Below are 18,428 nucleotides of genomic sequence, written 5' to 3'. Positions count from 1 at the left end.
GGAAGGGAAGGCAGACGTGCGGTGGAGCATTAATTCCGATTCATACCATCTCATCAAAATTATTCTGCATAGAATAACAGTGAAGATTAAAATAAAATAATGTCTGAAATTCATTTTCTACTGGTCATACGATAAATACCGTCTGGAGATGAACACTGCTCGGACAGGGAGGACGGAAGGGACAGGGTTTCTTCCACTTGGCCTCACCTGTTACAGGTTATACACGATAACCTTATTTTGACAAGATGACTTAACTCTGACAGTTTCTCTGACACAAGACTAAACCTACTTGAATCACATGGTCCACACTAAAGTCTTAATACAATCTTGCCTTGGATTTTCCCCTCCCCCCCTTCCACGCAACAATACTATCTTTGTGTTTCATAACTGAACTAAAGGCAACCTATCGTTAATGTATAACGATCTAATCATTTGGCTGCTGAAGTGAAAACGGAATGACAAGATTACTTTGTGGACATTCCCAGTCTGCCAGTGCAGTACATATTGGGTGAGTGGACGTTCCGGGATATAAAGCTGCGGATGAAGCCCCCAGTCCTCATCCCTCGTCCAGAGACTGAGGTAGGTGAAGCGATGTAATTTCGACAACATGTAATCATGCATGCTGAATATTCTGAATGTCAAGCCCAACTGTGTATGAATTCCAAATAGCTAATTGTGCATTTTGATGAGATTTTTCAGAGGTAGCATACCTGCCTTTGAATTGTTGACTCTCGTGTTTGGTTCCCAACAATAGGATTTTCCAACACACGTATGCTAATTTGGTTCTCATTGAAGGTTTTATCTCGGGAGTCTCCGTTTTCTTTTTTGTTGTCTTTTGATATCCTTTAAATTTAATTGTAGCAAACATCAGTCTTTTTGGAGGGACATGAACAAGCTGTTTGATCTGCTCGTGTACGCTTGTGGACATTAATATTTTTTTTAGTAAAGGTACAGAACATACAAATGTGAGTAGAATGTACGATTAATTAATTGAGTCACCATAGTGGTTCGGCAAGTCGTTCCAAGACTGCAATGCAACGATAAAGAAGAAGACTAACGCTTTGATTCTGTGTACACAGGACTTGCCGAAAAGGTAAAGATAGGGTTCTGCAATGGGTTTTCTTGTGCATTCGACTTTGTTCTGCCTGAATTATCTTAGAGACTGAAGGAAGCTGTCATATCATATGTTAAAAAGGTTTACAAAAGCAAGTTGTTAATTTGGAGAATTAAACAGATGAAAAAGTGGAAAATTCACCTTCACCTCTTCTCATTCTCTGTTTTCATGTTTTGAATAAACAGAACAACTGTATACTGAATTAAACATTGTTCAGTGTTATTTAAGTTTTTCACAGTCAAGAAAGATTGTTCTAAACTAGTGAATGCAAATGATAATGAAGCTTACTTTTCTGTTTACTCGAGAATGCTTTTTAAAATGGTTAACCTCCACATCACTTTCTTTATAATTAACTTGCATATCTTATTTATACTTGGGGCTGGGAATTTACACAGGTCATCAGCAAATAATGGCCTTCCTTTTTTCAAGAGATACAGTGGAATAGTTGTTGGTGGCTGCAAATCATTTTTAAAATTGTTTGTATTATTAGCATTATTCATGTCCATTTTATTATTTCTGCCCAGGAATGATGTTTTGTGATCTGCAAGGGGGAAAAGTTACATTTGAGTTTCATGGCAAAATGTGCAACATGTACCATTTCCTTGAACTGTGATGGGCTAATGTTTTATCTGTGGTGCATGGTGTTTGGGCTGCATTAATATTAGGGCCAATTGTAAATTTATTTAGTTGAGAAGCTGTTTATCTGGACGAGTTATCATCAGTAAAGCCATTACATAGCTATCTGCAGTGCAAAGATTGGTACATGTACTTCTGAAGAGCTTATGAATTGGCCTTGTGCTGGGTTGAGGATAGAGGAATAGAAGGATGGAGCAACAGAATAATGAGCAACAGGAAGAAGAGAGTTTGGAGAGTGAAGGTGAAAATGGAGGCCTTGTCTGTCTGTCAGGATCTACAGTCGTGCTGCACTTGGAGCAAGGCAATCTGAACAAACTTTCAAGAAGCCGAAGGGATTGAAGTAGAGGAGGAGCAAGGAGGTGAGGCTATAAGAATGGACTCGGACTGCAGAATTTGCTTTTTGCCTTACGAGGAGATTTACCGGCCTACACAGTCACTTCCCTGTGGCCATGCCCTTTGTAGACCTTGTCTTGCCAAGCTGAAAACCACCGTTTCAGCTGATCACTGTCCATTCTGTCGCCAATTGATTGTCAACAGTCCTCCTGTCAATCGTGCAACAGGCTTCGTACACACTATTTCGTCGACTTCTTCAAACCCATTTTCGTTGCCTTCAAACTCGGTCTTCATGCCATTCTCTGAAACATCACCATTGTGGCAAAATGCTCTGAGCAACTTCCCTATTGATTCGTTTGAGCTTACAAGTCAAATCGACAGTCATGCTCTGTCTTTTTCTCCTCTGGTTCAGTCATCATCAAATCATCAGCCTGTGTTGCTGCAGGCAAAGTTTTTGGTCGTCTGCACTGTGATATTTCTTTTCTGCTTCATTCTCCTGGCCATCTTTGGCTTCATAATCAGGAGGCTTTGGCTATGATCTCTCTACTTTCTGTGGGCTTTGCAACTACTTGCTTCACTACCATTGTCTGTTCCCAGCCACCCTCTGTTCTCTCCTAATTTTAACAATGTGAGAGGGCTGGCAGTAGGGTGAAAAATGACATTTGTGGGACACTTTACCGGAGACACCCCAACTCCTCCTATGATGATGTAATAATCTAACTTTCATAACTACATAACCATATAGTCTTTTATTTACTCATTCATAGCCAGTGAAAATAACAAGTCTTTTTTTTTTTTTTACAAATGTGAAAAAGGAAACGAAGCCTCTATCTTCAAGACATCTTAAACATATAATACTTGAAGATAAAACCATGTAATAAATGTGGAACTTTCTCTCCTTTAAATAATATGAAAGATGGCTACTATCTATTGTCATATGTGTATTAAATGTATTATGTTAAAGAATTTTAAACATCATCTTCAAGCTAAAATTCATACTGGAGTAAAAAAAAAAGATAAGCCAATGATTCTTTGTCACAGTTTTTGTTGCGTTGTAAAAATACATCAAAGAGAACATAAAAAAATCCCAAAATGTAAAATAAATTGTGTTGATATCAACATTGAATCTTTTTTTTTCCTTTCTCGAAATATATTTAAAAGAAAATCACTTTGTTATAAACAGTGAATACAACAAACATTGATTTTAAACACAGAATTATATATTAAATATATATTTATTTTGAAAACACTCATTTTCATTTTGAACACATGCTTTTATATTTGAAACACAAAATCCTGCAATAAATACGTTGAATAAACACAGATGAATTGTATTTATAGGTCACTAGATGACCCATGAACTCATTGGGTTCCCATTGTGACAGCGGTTGATGAAAAATAATCATTTCAAGAGAGAAAAAAACGAAGATAGCTCCAGCGAACAATACCGCTGAGGTTGTTTGCATTGATCAAATTCTCCCTAAGAGTACTTGACTGAATCAGGAATTGATTTTTTAATAATTTTTTCGTTGCCCGATTTGAACAAAACTTGAAACTGCACACCGCAGGAGAATGGTGAGTAAGGTGGCCCTAAAATTGTTGTGCTATTATGTACCATTTTGGCTGTATTTCGGGAACATACATACATACAAGATGAGAGTTTTAGTAATATTTAGATAAGATGTTTTCATTTTAAAGATAAAATTTCAAAATTAATACAGCAAAGAAAAACATTTTTCCTCCCGATATAAATGGTGAGAAAAACGTATTGTCAAACTTGTGGCAACTCTCTTCACAGTTCTTATTTTAGAAGACACACTACAACATAAAGACACAGACTACAAGCAGAATAAACAGAACCACCTTCAAGCATTATTCATTGTGATGTTTGTGATGTGTATATTGTACAGACTTTAAACGGTGTTATTATAAACAATATTTAAAAACGAAGTCCTCAAGCATTCCATAAGTCATCAAACAAATCGATACTCTCATCCTGAGCTTTAGTAAGAAATGGATGCTCATTTTTGAAGAGAAAATATTATTTCCTGTTTGTTGAGAAACTTTAACATTCATCCAACATTCAAATCACAGCTTGTTTATCCATGTAAGCATAATAAATTCTTACATCGATATTGTTGTGTTTCTCATCAAGTTCATCGATTAGGAGGTGTATATCATAACACTGATGATGGACAAACACAGTAATTTTGTTTTCTTTTTCGCATCCCCTTTCTCCCCCATTGGTGTGCTAATCGCATCATAACTTAGAGCTATTTTTATTTGAATGGAAAGGACAACAGTGTGCACTTGTGCGCGCATGTGCGCATGCGCAGACAATAATATTTAGTTCCCCCTGTGGTCGGTACATTGACGAGTCATTCTGGAAATGCAGATTAAGTTTTCCAACCAATACAGTACATAAACTAAAAGGGCACTCGGTAGAGCGCACACCGCCGCCACGTAATGCCTGATCCACGAGAACATATTGGACCCAATACATTTTTGAAATATCATGCTCGACATATCGTTTTTGGCCCCATCTCTCAATGGTGAAGAATTACTTTATAAATTAAATAATTCTCATATCCAGATCTGGATTTGGATCTTCACCAAAATCAAATCAATATGTCATGGTCATCCATCCACACAAAATCGAATCGATCCATTCCAAACTTTTTCAGATATTGTGCTATATATCATTTTTGGACCTATCTCTCAATGGTGAAGAATCACTTAAAAAATTCTAGTAGTCGGATCCGGATCTGGATCTTCACCAAAATCTCATCAGTTTGTTCTTATCACACACTCAACCTGCACATCAAATTTCATCTGGATCCGTCTGCAACTTTTTGACATATCCTGCACACAAACAGACAAATAAACAAACAGACAGAGGGGTGAAAACATAACCTCTTTCACCTTTGATGGTAGAGGTAATAACAGTTTAGTTGTTTTGTAGGACAAAGTCCAAAAACAACAAACATTTAAAGTTCAACATTTGCAAACAGCACTGTTCCAAAATTTTGTACTTTGATACGAGTGGGCCACTTTCATATAATGATAGTAAACGGCCTCGTGTTTGTGATTAATATCTCATTAAGCTCTTTCAACTTCACCCACATGTTCCCCAAGCCTTGGAGATACCATGGTGTTCACGAATAATTAATCTGTCACAAGGTCTGGCAGCCATATGGGTTTGAACAAAAATTTTTCTCTTGAATCGCTTCATCAATTGATGTGAAATGTCAGTTATGATCGAGTCGACATGTAGAATAGATGTTTTAAATCTCAATCTGATCAGACGCATGGTCTGGCAGCCAGAATAATTTAATATTTTGAATCTAGGTTCAGGGATTTAAATCAAACTTGGTAAAAGTTTGTATAATGACGTAATAATGTGGGGGGGGGAGGCATATCTGGCGATGTAGCGACGTTGAAGAGTGCCCTTCCATTTAATTACTATTTTGAATCAAATAAGTACAATAGAAAATGAATCGTTTTGGAAGGAAACTGCATCATATGTTTGTTGAACCACATGATTAATCATGTTGAACATGTTTGTTGAACCAAATCTGATTGTAATAAAATTTTCTTCTGTGCAGAATTGTGCATTTGAGCTTGCATCTTTTCAAAACATAACACATTAACATGTGTGCTCAGTTGATTTTGTGAAGTATTTGCAACAAAGTTCTCTGTTCATGATGAATTGCATCGCACATGTTCTAGCCAGGTGAGTTGTTTTCATGTTCGCTCTTGGATATTTCACCAATGTTTTGGTTCATGGAGTTTTCTTTAAGGGGCAATCTATTTATAACACACACAAATATTGCTAATCTTCCCTCCCCTTCCTTCTTGTCAACACGACTTGCCTTTTCCCATTAAATTTTATAATAAACTAGAAGGGCACATGTTAGAGCGCATCCCTCCGCCACACAATGCCTGATCCACGAGAACATATCAGGCCTATTACATTTTTTGAAATATCATGCTACATATCATTTTTGGCCCTATCTCTCAATGGTGAAGAATCACTTAAAAGTTTAAGTCGTCGGATCCGGATCTAAATCTTCACCAAAATCTAATCGGTTCGTCCTTGTCACACACCCAACTTACCCACCAAATTTCAACCAGATCCGTCCACAACGTTTTTGAGATATTCTGCACACAGACAGACAAACAAACAAACAAGAGGAAAACGTCGTGCAGAGCACGATACTTGCAAAATCCATAAAACAAATTTGACCTCAAAAATAATTGGTGGTTGAATTCAGTGACCTGAAATATATATCCTCTTCAAATTTCAAGTCAATCGAATGAAAATTGAGGATTTTAGAAATACCACCTAAGTTGTTGACCTTTGGCCTATGTTGACCTTTTGACCTCAAAAACAATAGGCTTCTTACTTACGACAAACTCTACCATGCGGTTAAGTTTTGTGAAGATCGGTTTAAAATTGTGACCTATAGGCGACAAACAGACAGACAGACAGAATAACAAAATCGACTACCCAATATATTTGAAAAATCTTCGATTTTGCAAATAACAAACAAACAGACAGAGAAGGGATGGAAACATAACCTCCTTCGCCTTCGGTGGCGGAGGTAATAAACTGCTATCCATTGTGATCGCATATTGGCAAAAGTGATTCATTTTTACATCTTGTAATGTGAGGGCTGTAGCTTGTTTGGGAGCCAGTTTACTACAATTTAAGCCATGAGAATTTTTTGTTTCAGTTTATTTTCTCATACGTAGGCACAACCAGGTTTTCCTCGGTGATACTCCTCCAATCATAATTATTTGCCGCTTTTGCTGTTTATTACAAAGAATAACTGTAAAGGCACTTGGGAGAGCACATACCTCCGCCACGTAATGCCTGATTCACAATAACATATCGGGCCCAGTACATTTTTGAACCATCATGCCACACAGTACTACATCGTTTTTGGCCCTATCTGTCAATGATGAAGACTCACTTAAAAATTAAATAATTCTCGAATCCAGATTCGGATCTTCACCAAAATTGAATCAATTCTTCCTTTTCACACACCCAACATGTCCACCAAGTTTCATCCGAATCCATCCACAACTTTTTTGAGATATCATGCTATATATCAGTTTAGCCCAATCTGGTCTCGATGGTGAATAATCACTTAAAAATTCTAGTAGCCGGATCCAGATCCGGATCTTCACCAAAATCTAATCGGTTCATCCTTGTCACACACCAAACCTGTCCACAAAATTTCATCTGGATCCATGCACAACTTTTTGAGATATCCTGTACACAAACAGAAAGGGGGTGAAAACATAACCTCCTTCACCTTCGGTGGTGGAGGTAATTATTGTCTCTCCCAAACTCAACGAAATGTTCATGCATTTGAAGTTGTGTGCTAGATTTAGGGCATTACTCTGCACATAGAAATGGGAAACTAGTTTTAATCATGTTGCTGTTATGTCTGGTGTTTGCTTAATGGTTAGGATGGTGGGCTTGGGATCCTCGTATCTTGAGTTCAAATCCTGCTTGGCTGCTTAATTAATACCAGGTGGGATTGACTCTGCCTGTCATCCTTCCGAGGTCGGCAAAATGAGTGCCAGCATGCTGGTGTCCTGTGTCGGAGTGGCGACCTGTCCAGGATTGTGCCCAATAGCCAAGGAGACTGCTTAGACAGCATCAACACTTTGCACAGAGTATGGTCCCGATGGATGGATGGGGTGGATGGATCTGCATTGGCAGGTCGGGAGAACAATGGATGGAACCAATACAACGTTCATCAAAGTACACCAACTCCCATGAGAAGCAAGGAGAAGCTTGGTTTTTAGGCATTAGCACTTCATCAGAAAAAAGAGGGTCAACTCTGACGAAACATGAATTCCCAAAATGCTCTTTTACTCCTACAAAGGGTTAACGGTGGAAAAATAACATCATATCAGCTTCTTGCCTACTGCTTTCAGTGGTTAGCATAGTTAAATGAACATTCTGTTCATTTTTCCATCCTTCTTTTTCTTTTATATGCAGAACATGGCTGCAGTTAGCATAATTGGCTGAGGCCACAGCTGTGTCACGGATACAGTGCCCCTTGTAGGTTAGGGCAGGAATTTTGAATTTGGCCATGGTGCCGGCGATAGTTCGTCTACACTTCGACAAGGACACCGTGGGATGTTTAACGTTGAGCATGTAAAGCTGGCAGATGGGACACTCAGTTTAACATCCAAACGAGGGACGGCACACACCTTGATGAGTCACTCTGCCTAGGAAACACAAGGATGACAGCTTATAGCTGGGTCAAGATTATAATCCAGGATAGACAGCCGAGAGGCGATTGTGGATACTTTTAGGCCATCCTGCCAGCTCGTGGTAACATTGATACCATGCATTCGCAAATTGATCAAAGCAATTATTTGGGAGAGAGAATAAAAACAACGGCAGTTTTATTTTGATCAATGCCTTTCCCTTGCAGGAACTCGTGGGCCTGGTTCTCGATTCTCTAAAACATGTGGAGTTGGGCTATTTCCAGCCCGAACCACCAGGAATACCTGCATTTGGTTTGTCTCTGCTTGATGCTGGCTGCGGTAGTGGAGCTATCTGCTTGAGCCTGTTGCACTCTCTCCCTACGGTACGTCATACATTAAGGACAATGTGCTTGCTATAAGTGCATGTTCTGCTCAAGAAACAATGAGATTTGCACCTGCTTTACGACCCATGGTAACAATGCCCTTTTCACATAACTAATTTTTTTATGCATTTCAATAAAATGGACATTATCAAATCTTAAACTACAAGCAGATGAGTAAGAAGCACCAAGCTCCATTTATAAAGTTACAATGAAATCTGTGCACAACTTCTGTATCATAGTGACTTGACACCTTCACCAATAAGTCTGTCTTCATTGAGTTAATGAATATGGCGACCTGTTCTGTCGAGTTCAGTTTCAACGATTCAATATGGACTCTGATTGATGGTGTCGTGATAGGATCCCCTCTCGGCCACGTCTTGGCAAACATCTTTGGAGGTTACTGTGAAAAACGTGCATTTGCAGATCCACATCCTGGAGTTCAACCCCCTTCCATCTATTATCGATACATGGATGACATATTTGCTGTTTTCGAGTCAACCTCAGCATGTGAAGCCTTCTTGGCATTCCTGAACTCTCTCCATCCATACCTAAAGGCGAGAGTTCACCTTAGAGATGGAACGCTCCGGCGTGCTTCCCTTCTTGGATGTCTGAGTTGAGAAATCGGCCGACGATTATAAAACCACAGTCTACCGTAAGTCTACTTTTACCGGACAGTATACTAGGTGGGACTCTCACAGTTCCTCCAGATACAAGATCAGATTGATTGGTATCTTTGTCAATAGAGCAAGAAAGATCTGCTCCACAGATAAACTCCATGCTGAAATTGAGACCATCAAGACTATTCTTCTTGATAATGGGTATCCAGAATGAAAAGACAAATTCCTGAACCCACAAAGAATTCTATAATCGGACCTGGTAAATGTCCTGTTTATCTACGTCTACCTTGGAAAGGCAAAGTGTCTCAATGGTTTGAAAACCAGATCAAACAGACAGTGCCCCATTCTCACTATGCTGTTCAGCCAAGAGTGATTTGTTTTTTCATTACCCTCCGGTTGCTTCCTTCAGTCAAAAAGATGTTCTGCAATCGGGTCTGGGTCTGGGTGCTTTGAGGAATCCTGAAGAGTTGTGGAGTGCCTTCAAGACCACCGTCCTTAATTTTGCCGGTGGATGTCTTGGAACTCACCGTCAGGCGAAGAAGAATTTTGTCTCTCGAGGGACACTGGTACCATTGACCAGAGTCGCAGGGCCAGGCTTAATGGCAGAGCTGAGCTGTTCAGGGAGTTGAGGCATAAAACTGTACATGCACTGAGGGTGGACAAGAAGGCCTATGTGCAAGGAATCTGAGGGAGTAGAGCATCACCTGTGGTCAAGGGATTCTCGTCCTGCTTAAAGGGGAATTCGCACATTGCGTTACTCCAAGCCCATCCCTCGGTGTACTGCAGTTAGAGCAGAGGGTGGTGGGCTCTTGACAGAGGAGTCCGAAGTGAAGGCCCGCTGGGTCGGTTACTTTGAGCGGCTGTACAAGGCTGACCCACCAGCTGTTGAGTTGGATGTCAGGGGTGTTACTATCCCTATTGCTGACCCTCCAATCAACTGTGATCCACCTTCGTTTGTGGAAACCCAGGCTGCGGTGAATCAGTTGAAATAGGGTAAAGCTCCTGGGATCTGTGGCATCCATGCTGAACTTTTTAAGCCTGGTGTAAATGTCGTTTACACTCATGTCGTTGCACACAGTTCTATGCTCTGTCTGGAACACAGGCATCATCCAAACTGACTGGATGAGGGGCCTTGTTATCCCTCTCTATAAAAGGAAAGGTGATCGCCAGGATTGCATCAACTACCGAGGGGTGACGCTGCTCTCAGTGCTCTTTTTTTTCCTGCATTGGTGTATGTACGATACTCACAAGATCTCTTCCATTCCATTCACTTGTCTGAGCCACTTCCAGGCCAGTTGAGTGGAATAGCCAGTTTTATTAAGTCTCCCCCCTGAAGGATAGGGGGAGGCTTATTTCTGTTGTCGGGTTTGTTTTGACAATTGGTGCCAATTTTAATGGTACCATCGAGTTTTTCTGACCCCCTAAGAGTACAAAACCACCATTTATAAATTTTTATTTACTTTTTTTCTTGCTGCACTCCCAATTTCCAAGCTGTATCTCAGAGCTAGCTTGGACTTTCAGAATGACATTTTGCATCCATAATGTGAATATATAGTTGTTTTTTTTTTCCTTGACCTAATTTTAAACCTCAATCTAAACCTGATTAGAGACTTAAACCTTGATTTTACTTAACCTAAATCTGATTGTGTATAGACATTTTCACCATAACTTGACAAAGATCTATCTGATCAGAATGGGATTGCCCTGTCCAGATAGCCTAGAGCAAGGAGCATCAACAATAAATTTACATCATACCCCTCTGGTTTAAAGGTATTCCCAATTTCATTCCGAAAGTCCCAGCCGGCTCTGATATACAGCTCGAACACTGGCAGAAAAAATGGAGAAAAACCAAGAGGGTGGTTGAGTACTTCTTGGGGCCTAAGAAACTGTGAGGTACCATTAAAAATCAGAGGCACTGATTGTAGAAACAACCTCTACAACAGGTATGGATAGGGGGAGGCTTAAATATACTGATTACAGTTGAAGTGAGCACACACCTGAGCAGAGCCCTATTCCTACTAAATGCACTGTGCCGATGGGCATTGATTCATCAAGGCATGGAGGAGCATTATTGCTGTCATCCTTTTGAAAGTATGGGTTATGTTGGGAATATCCCTCGTTGTGAAAAACAACAGGAGCTTGTGTTTGACAGACCTAGTGAATGAATTGATGGCATCCCACATGAAATGCAGGGTTTGAAACCCAAAACTTCACAATCCTGTGCAAACAGCAATTTAAATGTATTGTTACGGAAATGGCCCTTATTGGACTACTAAATATAGGATTAGCTCAGATCCCCCATTAAATGCATGTTTAGCTAGGTTGTGTGGTAAAATGGACGTTACATGTGTCGGGAGATGTAAGAGGCTGTATTATTGTTTGTGCGGTGGTGGTGGAATGAGAGCTCCTTCTTCTTCCCCCATCCCGGACGAGGCCCCGCCCAGTCGGCTGAGAGGGTGTGGCCAAAAAGAGGAAGTGAAGCTAACGGGAGGAGTTTGTCGGCTTCGCAGAGAGAGGGTGCTTGTGTGTCGAAGGAGCGAACGAGAGAGAAATGAAGGCTTCGTAAAAAGGTTGTTTGTGTAAAACAGTCGGGTTTTCGAGGCGCGCTCGTGTTTTTGAAGCGAGCGAACGAAGGAGGCACAGTGTTGGATCTGCCGGGAGAGACGCTGAACCTGCCTGCACATCGAGGATTCTGCCGTGAGAGAGACGGCAGCCGGCTTTGAGAGGCGAGCGTGGAAAAGGAAAGAAAAGGTGATTTAACAGAGAGAGAAACTGAGAGGACGGAGTTGGGAAGTCGGGCTTCGAGGCTGGAAGGCAGGAGAGGAGACGACGGAGCCTCTGACGGTCCCTGCTCACACCAACGGCTCGACACGTTTGCCGATCCGCATGCCGGAGCCCGGACCCTCGGTTTGGGCCTTGTCTGGAGAACAGGCCAGGCCTGGATTTGTACGCTGAACCTTGAGAGAAATCGGCTGAGGCCCATTGTCGACCTTACGCGGGGTCAGAGCACGCGGAGACCGCGTGCGGTGCGGAAAGAAAAGAGTGCGGCGCCGCCATCTTGCCACGCAGCGCGTTCGAGCTGGGGCTCGAATCCATGGACATCCGCCTGTTGCGAGCGACATTCGTGCTTTTGACACTGTCCTCTCGTCTATGAGACATCACCAAGTACTCTGTCTTGCATGCATGCTGTCTGGCTTTGTCTGCACGTGTTGTATAAGGCATATCTCGGTAGGGACCCCCTCGAAACCTGGAGTTCGTGGTTCCCTAGTTAAGAACGGGTTGAGGATTGTTAATAAAAACATTGTCGTGAATCTTGCTTGTGTTGTATTCCCCGAGGTTCCCCAATAAATCTGATTGGTTCGTATGAAGTTGCCGCTATGGATTAATTTGTGTCGTGTCGAGGAACGATCCGTTCGATCAGCATATAAAACCAAAATGGTTACAGACTGGCAGAAAACGCTCGGCATCTGACAAAACCAGTCTGTAACCAGGGGTTCTATTTCCCCAACTGGTAAGGTACAAGGATTACGTTGGTATCGCGATTGAAGACGCGTGACCCGAGGCCTGTGTTGAGCCGGCCGGCGTTATAAACCCCGGAGACGGCGGTGGTGAGGGTGGCGCCAAGAGTCGGGCGAGAATCCCGCCACCCAGGATCCGCAACAGTGTAATGTTATTTGGAAGGGCATTGTTCCACCAACACCCTGCATGTGGTGCACTGAAGAGAAAAGTGATGCTTGTCGATATTCCCACACAGAAAGTGTATGGCAGTCCATATCAAGTGAAGTAATGTTTGCAAGGAGGGGAATGTTGTGTACAACAGACCGTGTAACACATGTGTAATGCAGGTGTCAGTTAGTTTCAAATATAACTTTTTCCATGTAACACCATCTAAAATATATGTCAAACCTAACATTATTTGATTTTCAAAATGTATGATTTTATTTATTGCATGTTTGCTAAATTCTGCTCCATAATGTCCTCAAAATCATGAGAAAAAAAATCATGGCATTTATGCCGTTTTCGGGGCGACGGGGGGGGGGGGGGGTGGGTTGTGGGGATTGGTTTGATTCTGATTATGTTGTGCTTTGTTTGTGATGACCCTTCCATGAGCCTTACAAACTGTAGAAAAAAAACACAAAAAACAACCAATGCATTTACTTTTGAAATCATATTGACCCCGAGCTCCCTGCGTTATCAAAAACTCAAGATAACTATCTAACGGTTCAGTGCAGTTTGATGAAACTCACTGCACATCATGTTTTTCATCATCAGTGTAAACACATCACCTGCTGTTGTCCCTACCAGGCTCGTGCAGTAGCGGTGGACAAAAGTGAGGATGCAGTGAGCCTGACCCGACTTAATGCAATGAGGTGCATTGCACAGACCACGACACACCTTTCACTGTGTATCTCAATAAACTATACACCCATGTGAAAAGGGATGGGGTTGCTGGCATCGAGGAAAGAGGCTTTGGGTCCGTGTTGGTTGGGTTTTGATCTCCACACTTGTTTCCAGGAGTTAAACAGCATTTTGACATGAATGTTTGTAATTTACTTTGCCACCGAAGGTGGATGGAGGTTTTGTTTTCACCCCTGTCTGGCTGTGAGCAGGATATCTCAAAAAGTTCGATGGATTCACAGAGAACTTGGTGGGGAGGTTGGGTGTGTGACAAGGACAATTTGTTTAGATTTTGGTGAAGACCCAGATCCAGATACGAGAATTAAAAAAAAATATTCAAAGCGATTCTTCACCATTGAGAGATAGGGCCAAAAACGATATATAGCACGATATATCAAAAGGTTGTGGACGGATTTGGATGAAACTTGTTGGACATGTTGGGTGTGTGGCAATGAAGAATTGCTTAGATTTTGGTTAAGGTCCGGATACAGATCCGGTCGACTAGTAGGATATAAAACTTAAACTGTTCAGCCTGATGGAGGTATGCACTCTAATAAAATGCTCTTCTAGTTAATGATGGAGTTGTTATGAACTCCTCCTTACCTTGCACAAAGGTGTGCTTACAAACTCTTCTATGAGCATCGTGACTGGATAAAGATGTTTCCATCAAAAAGTATGACTGTATCCTTTCTGAACCTTCCATTAATAATAATGGTCTCCTTATGGATGTTTATATCAAAAATATTGAGTGTATTCACTGATGAACAGCAAGTGTACAGAAATGGAAGTGTGCCTCTCTCCATTTATGTTTCCTCACACTATTCCTGGTGAGGCTAAGGAGTCTGAAACATGAATGACACTTCAAGCAGCTGCTTTGTTATTCAATTGCTTCTATAGTCTAGAATGGGTGACAGGAAGGCCTCAAGACTCAAGGTATTCACACACACCTCTGAGCAGTGTAGCCTGGTTTCAGATCTTGGCCTAGTTATAAATTGTCATCCTGGTGTTTCACAGGGAGGGTTATTCATCAGTGTGTATGCCGCCCCTCGGATGGATGGATGGATGAACCCTTTCTTACCTTGAATAATGGTGTGCTCACAAACTTCTCCTTCAAAAGTAGTGACTGTGGTTACCATAATAGTGATGTTACCATCAAAAAGTATGACTACAGCCTTACTGAACCTTCCATAAATACGAACAATGGTCTCCTTATGGATCTTTACGTCAAAAATAGTATGTGTATTTACTGATGAACAGCGAGTGCACAGAAGTGGGTTCATCAATGTGTAATATGTATGCCGTCCCTGGGATTGATGTTAAACTGTGCATCAAGTCTGCCAGCATTAGTTGATGGATGTTGAAGATCCCATAATGTCCTTCAATAAGTCTTGGTAAGCTCTTGCCGGCGGTGTGGTCAAACTCCTGTCCTGACAGTTGGGAAGGCAACGGCAAACCACTCAACATAACTTGTACCAGGAAACTGCTTCAGCAGCACAAAAACCCTGTAAAGAGTGTGGTACAAGCTATTGTCGTCGTGTCTAAGGGTCGCAGAGGAGCTTATACATATTGTTACGGTTGTGGGGGTAGATGGAGGAATTTCATAGCAAAGTTAGGATTGTATAGAGTAGTTTGGTCCCTGGACGTGTAGGAGACATCTCGATGTAAATTAAGTAGGGAGACTGAGCGTAAGTGTTACTTGTCACCACACGGGGAGTGGTGCTGTGTTAATTAGATCGGGATTAAGCCCAAGTTCCCCCAGTATGTAATTGCCCCCCCCCCCAATGACCTTCCCCTACATTTTTGTATTTGCAAGCCAGCCATGAAAGAAGTGTGTTTTTATACCAATAACAACCATAACAACAAGCAAGCCAAACGTGCTGAGCAAGCAGAAGCCCTGCCTTCCCGTTTTTCGTGCCAGTAAGCCACGTCCGAGGTGGATGAGTGATTGGCATGACGTGAGAAGGAAGAGGTTTTTGGTTTTGGTTGGTTGGAGTTCGGTGTAAGGGACGCACGCGGTCAAGAGATGAGGGAGCTAGGAGATGGCGTGTAAGATTCTCGTATTCCTGCTGAAGCGAATTGGCTCATGTAGTGGAGCAAGACGCTGGTCATGAGACCGACTTCGAAACCTTGTGTATGTCACCGTAGGGAGTGGCGCCATTTTGTAGAGAGCGACTACGTCGAGCGCAATCGACGAATAATTCACACAGCGGTTGGTGAGCCCTTGTGTTGAATATCACCTCACAAATTACCTCACGTCCGGTTTCCCGCCTAGAAAGTGGCTCGGCGCCATTTTGGGCACGTCTTTCCGCGCAGGACAAAGCGCATTGATCACAAAGTTCAATAAAGACCATCTCTGGCCAAAGCTAAGTGCTAGAATAAAAGGAGGATTTTATTTTATTTGTTTTCCCCTCATCTGTATTTAAGTCTGTGTGTTGAGGTGCCTCGACTTTAGGCTTTAATTCACTTCATGTATTATAATTACATTTTGAATTACCCTTGTAAATATTTCTTTTTTTCATTAAATCCCCATTTATTTTAAGTTGCTGTATCCGTGCATCTGTTGTGGGTTCGAGTATAAACCCCTTTGTGCATCCATCTGTGCCTCCATCGCTCCACCAGTGCTATCCTGCCCCTCACGCATGCGTTATAATCTTGAAGGATCACGTGTCCACCTCCAAGGAAAACCGCTTGGCGATCCAGGCTGGTCGGTGTTAACCAACTGTCCACCACAATTGGGCTGGGGGGATTAAACCAACCGGCCAGACCTGTGATTAATATATTATGAGACGTCAGCGTACATGAAGCCTCGGGATTTTAGGATACCATGGATAAATCAGCACTATTAATATTCTACAAACAAAATTACATCAGGTTAGCAATATTGCATACCTCATCATCCCATCGAGCTCTGCTTTGTGTAAAATTGTGGGTAAGACGACCTTCCCTTCTTTATTTTCTTCTCTATCATGCATTATGTAGTTTATTTTCCAGTCCCTTTATTGTAAAAGGGCTGTCAATTTTTTAAGCTATCACGTATTTTGTCAGCGCTTCTGTACGATTCTGAATTGGTTGTTGTAAAAACGTTTTTGATCAACTCTGTTGTAAACAAAAAAACACAAACAACATACAGAAATAAGTAAATCAATAAACCAATCTGGCTAATGAAAGTAACATTGTGGCCATTTCTCAAAAAGACTCAACATATAAAATTTGAGGGAAAGTTGAAGACTTTTAACGTCGGTTTCACTCTTAGTGCGCAGAACACTACAGCTCCTGACTGACTTTGTAAATGGAGACCTATTTTGTGGGCTCTTCACATGACTTGCTGGTGGTGATGCAGAATTATTAAAATGTAATTCCCTTTGCTATAAAGCTCAACTGAATTCAAATTTGATTTCTTTTGCCTATGCTGCAGCTTGAATCTACTCGGTCGTTGCAATGCACTCCACTTGGACCTCACAGCTGGTGAGCAGAATAGCCTAACCATCATTCTGATGTCGAATTTGTATAGCTTTCTTGCACAAACGCCATAAGCGATGCACATGATGGTTTGAGCGACGTTTACTCTTTGGCAGGACTTGCACAGCGTGAGCTTGCTGCCTTGGGTCCATTTGACATTGTCGTCAGCAATCCACCGTATGTGCTCAGCTCTCACATGCACCTCTTGCAGCCTGAGGTCCGTTGGTATGTCATATGCCCATCTTTGTATTCTGCTCACTGTTGTTTCTCCAAGAAACTTGCTGGTTTTATGTTGTGTCAAGATTACAGTATCAAGTACACGACTCTGGGTGTTTGACCCCTGTGTATTTTTCATCTTAATGACTTGATTTTAGCTGAATGGTGATTCTTTAGGAACTCGAGTTCTTAGAAACACCTGACCCCATGCAGTCTTGAGAAACAAGGATATGTGCGGGGTCTGTGAGCGTCAAATTTGATTGATTTGAGTTGACGTGAAATGCCTTAATATTTTGTCTTTTTACAGGGTTTTGAAAGTGCTAAAAAGGCAATTTGTGTTCTTCAGTGTTCAAGTATATAATTCAATTGAAATAAAACAAAGAATGATTTTCAATTTTGTTTTACTTTAGGACAGGCGGACAGAGTAAAATGAAATTATCCCAATCCTCTGTGTGCATGCACGGTCGGCACAAGTTCAGAGCCAAAGTACTGTTAAACGACAGGTTTGTTTTCTGATTGAATACATTGAATGTCAAACTATAACACTCAACTGAAGTTAAGTTGTTCCTTCATCAAATACTGACATTTGTAGACAGACAGACAGACAGACAGACAAAGTGAACCAATTGCTTAACCCTGTTTTTTGCTTTGCATGTGCAGGGTAAAAATGCAAATGTTGTATCTTATCTCTCCCAGGTTTGAGGACTGGGGAGCTCTGGACGGGGGCAAGGATGGGATGGATGTGCTTCGTGTGGTGCTTAGTGTGGCCTCAGAAGTGCTCAAAGATCATGGGTAGGTGTTACGATTTGCCTCATTATTTTCAATTACAGATAGAAGGAGGGAAGTCAGCTTTGACCAAAAGCCAAAACATACTCCTATTGATGATAAAAAGTACCTCTATAATTCTTAAAGTCCAAACAAAAATCTTAGAGGATTTAACCCAGATTTTGATGGAGCTTTGCTCTACTTTTGATTGTCCTTCACAGAAAGGTGGTTGCCTCATTGTTCCTGGCAGAATCATATTATTGAGATTGTGGAATA

At 41.4% G+C, this 18,428-nt stretch overlaps 1 protein-coding gene across 9 annotated transcripts in view; it reads left to right on the top strand.

Annotated features, from left to right (window-relative positions):
* HEMK1 (HemK methyltransferase 1, mitochondrial release factors N(5)-glutamine) overlaps positions 1 to 18,207 on the top strand; it is a 68,898-nt gene extending 50,691 nt beyond the window's left edge. For 7 of the 9 annotated variants that reach the window (XM_085894333.1, XM_085894331.1, XM_085894336.1 and 4 more), the window contains 6 exons: positions 486 to 579; positions 8,542 to 8,697; positions 13,620 to 13,684; positions 17,128 to 17,177; positions 17,288 to 17,396; positions 18,084 to 18,207. In XM_085894333.1, coding sequence (XP_085750459.1) covers positions 486 to 579; positions 8,542 to 8,697; positions 13,620 to 13,684; positions 17,128 to 17,177; positions 17,288 to 17,396; positions 18,084 to 18,183 — 574 coding nt within the window. In that variant the 3' untranslated portion in view covers positions 18,184 to 18,207. The remainder of the gene's footprint in view (positions 1 to 485; positions 580 to 8,541; positions 8,698 to 13,619; positions 13,685 to 17,127; positions 17,178 to 17,287; positions 17,397 to 18,083) is intronic. The other 2 variants (XM_085894332.1, XM_085894334.1) reach the window with 2 other exon arrangements.
* The last annotated feature ends 221 nt before the right edge of the window (positions 18,208 to 18,428 follow it).

The sequence above is a fragment of the Eptatretus burgeri genome, chromosome 9, assembly GCF_056783735.1.
Source record: "Eptatretus burgeri isolate ZD-2024b chromosome 9, Ebu_testis_v1, whole genome shotgun sequence".
Lineage (NCBI taxonomy): Eukaryota > Metazoa > Chordata > Myxini > Myxiniformes > Myxinidae > Eptatretus > Eptatretus burgeri.
Note: the sequence above shows the minus strand (reverse complement) of the source record. Positions and strands in the feature narration are given on the sequence as shown.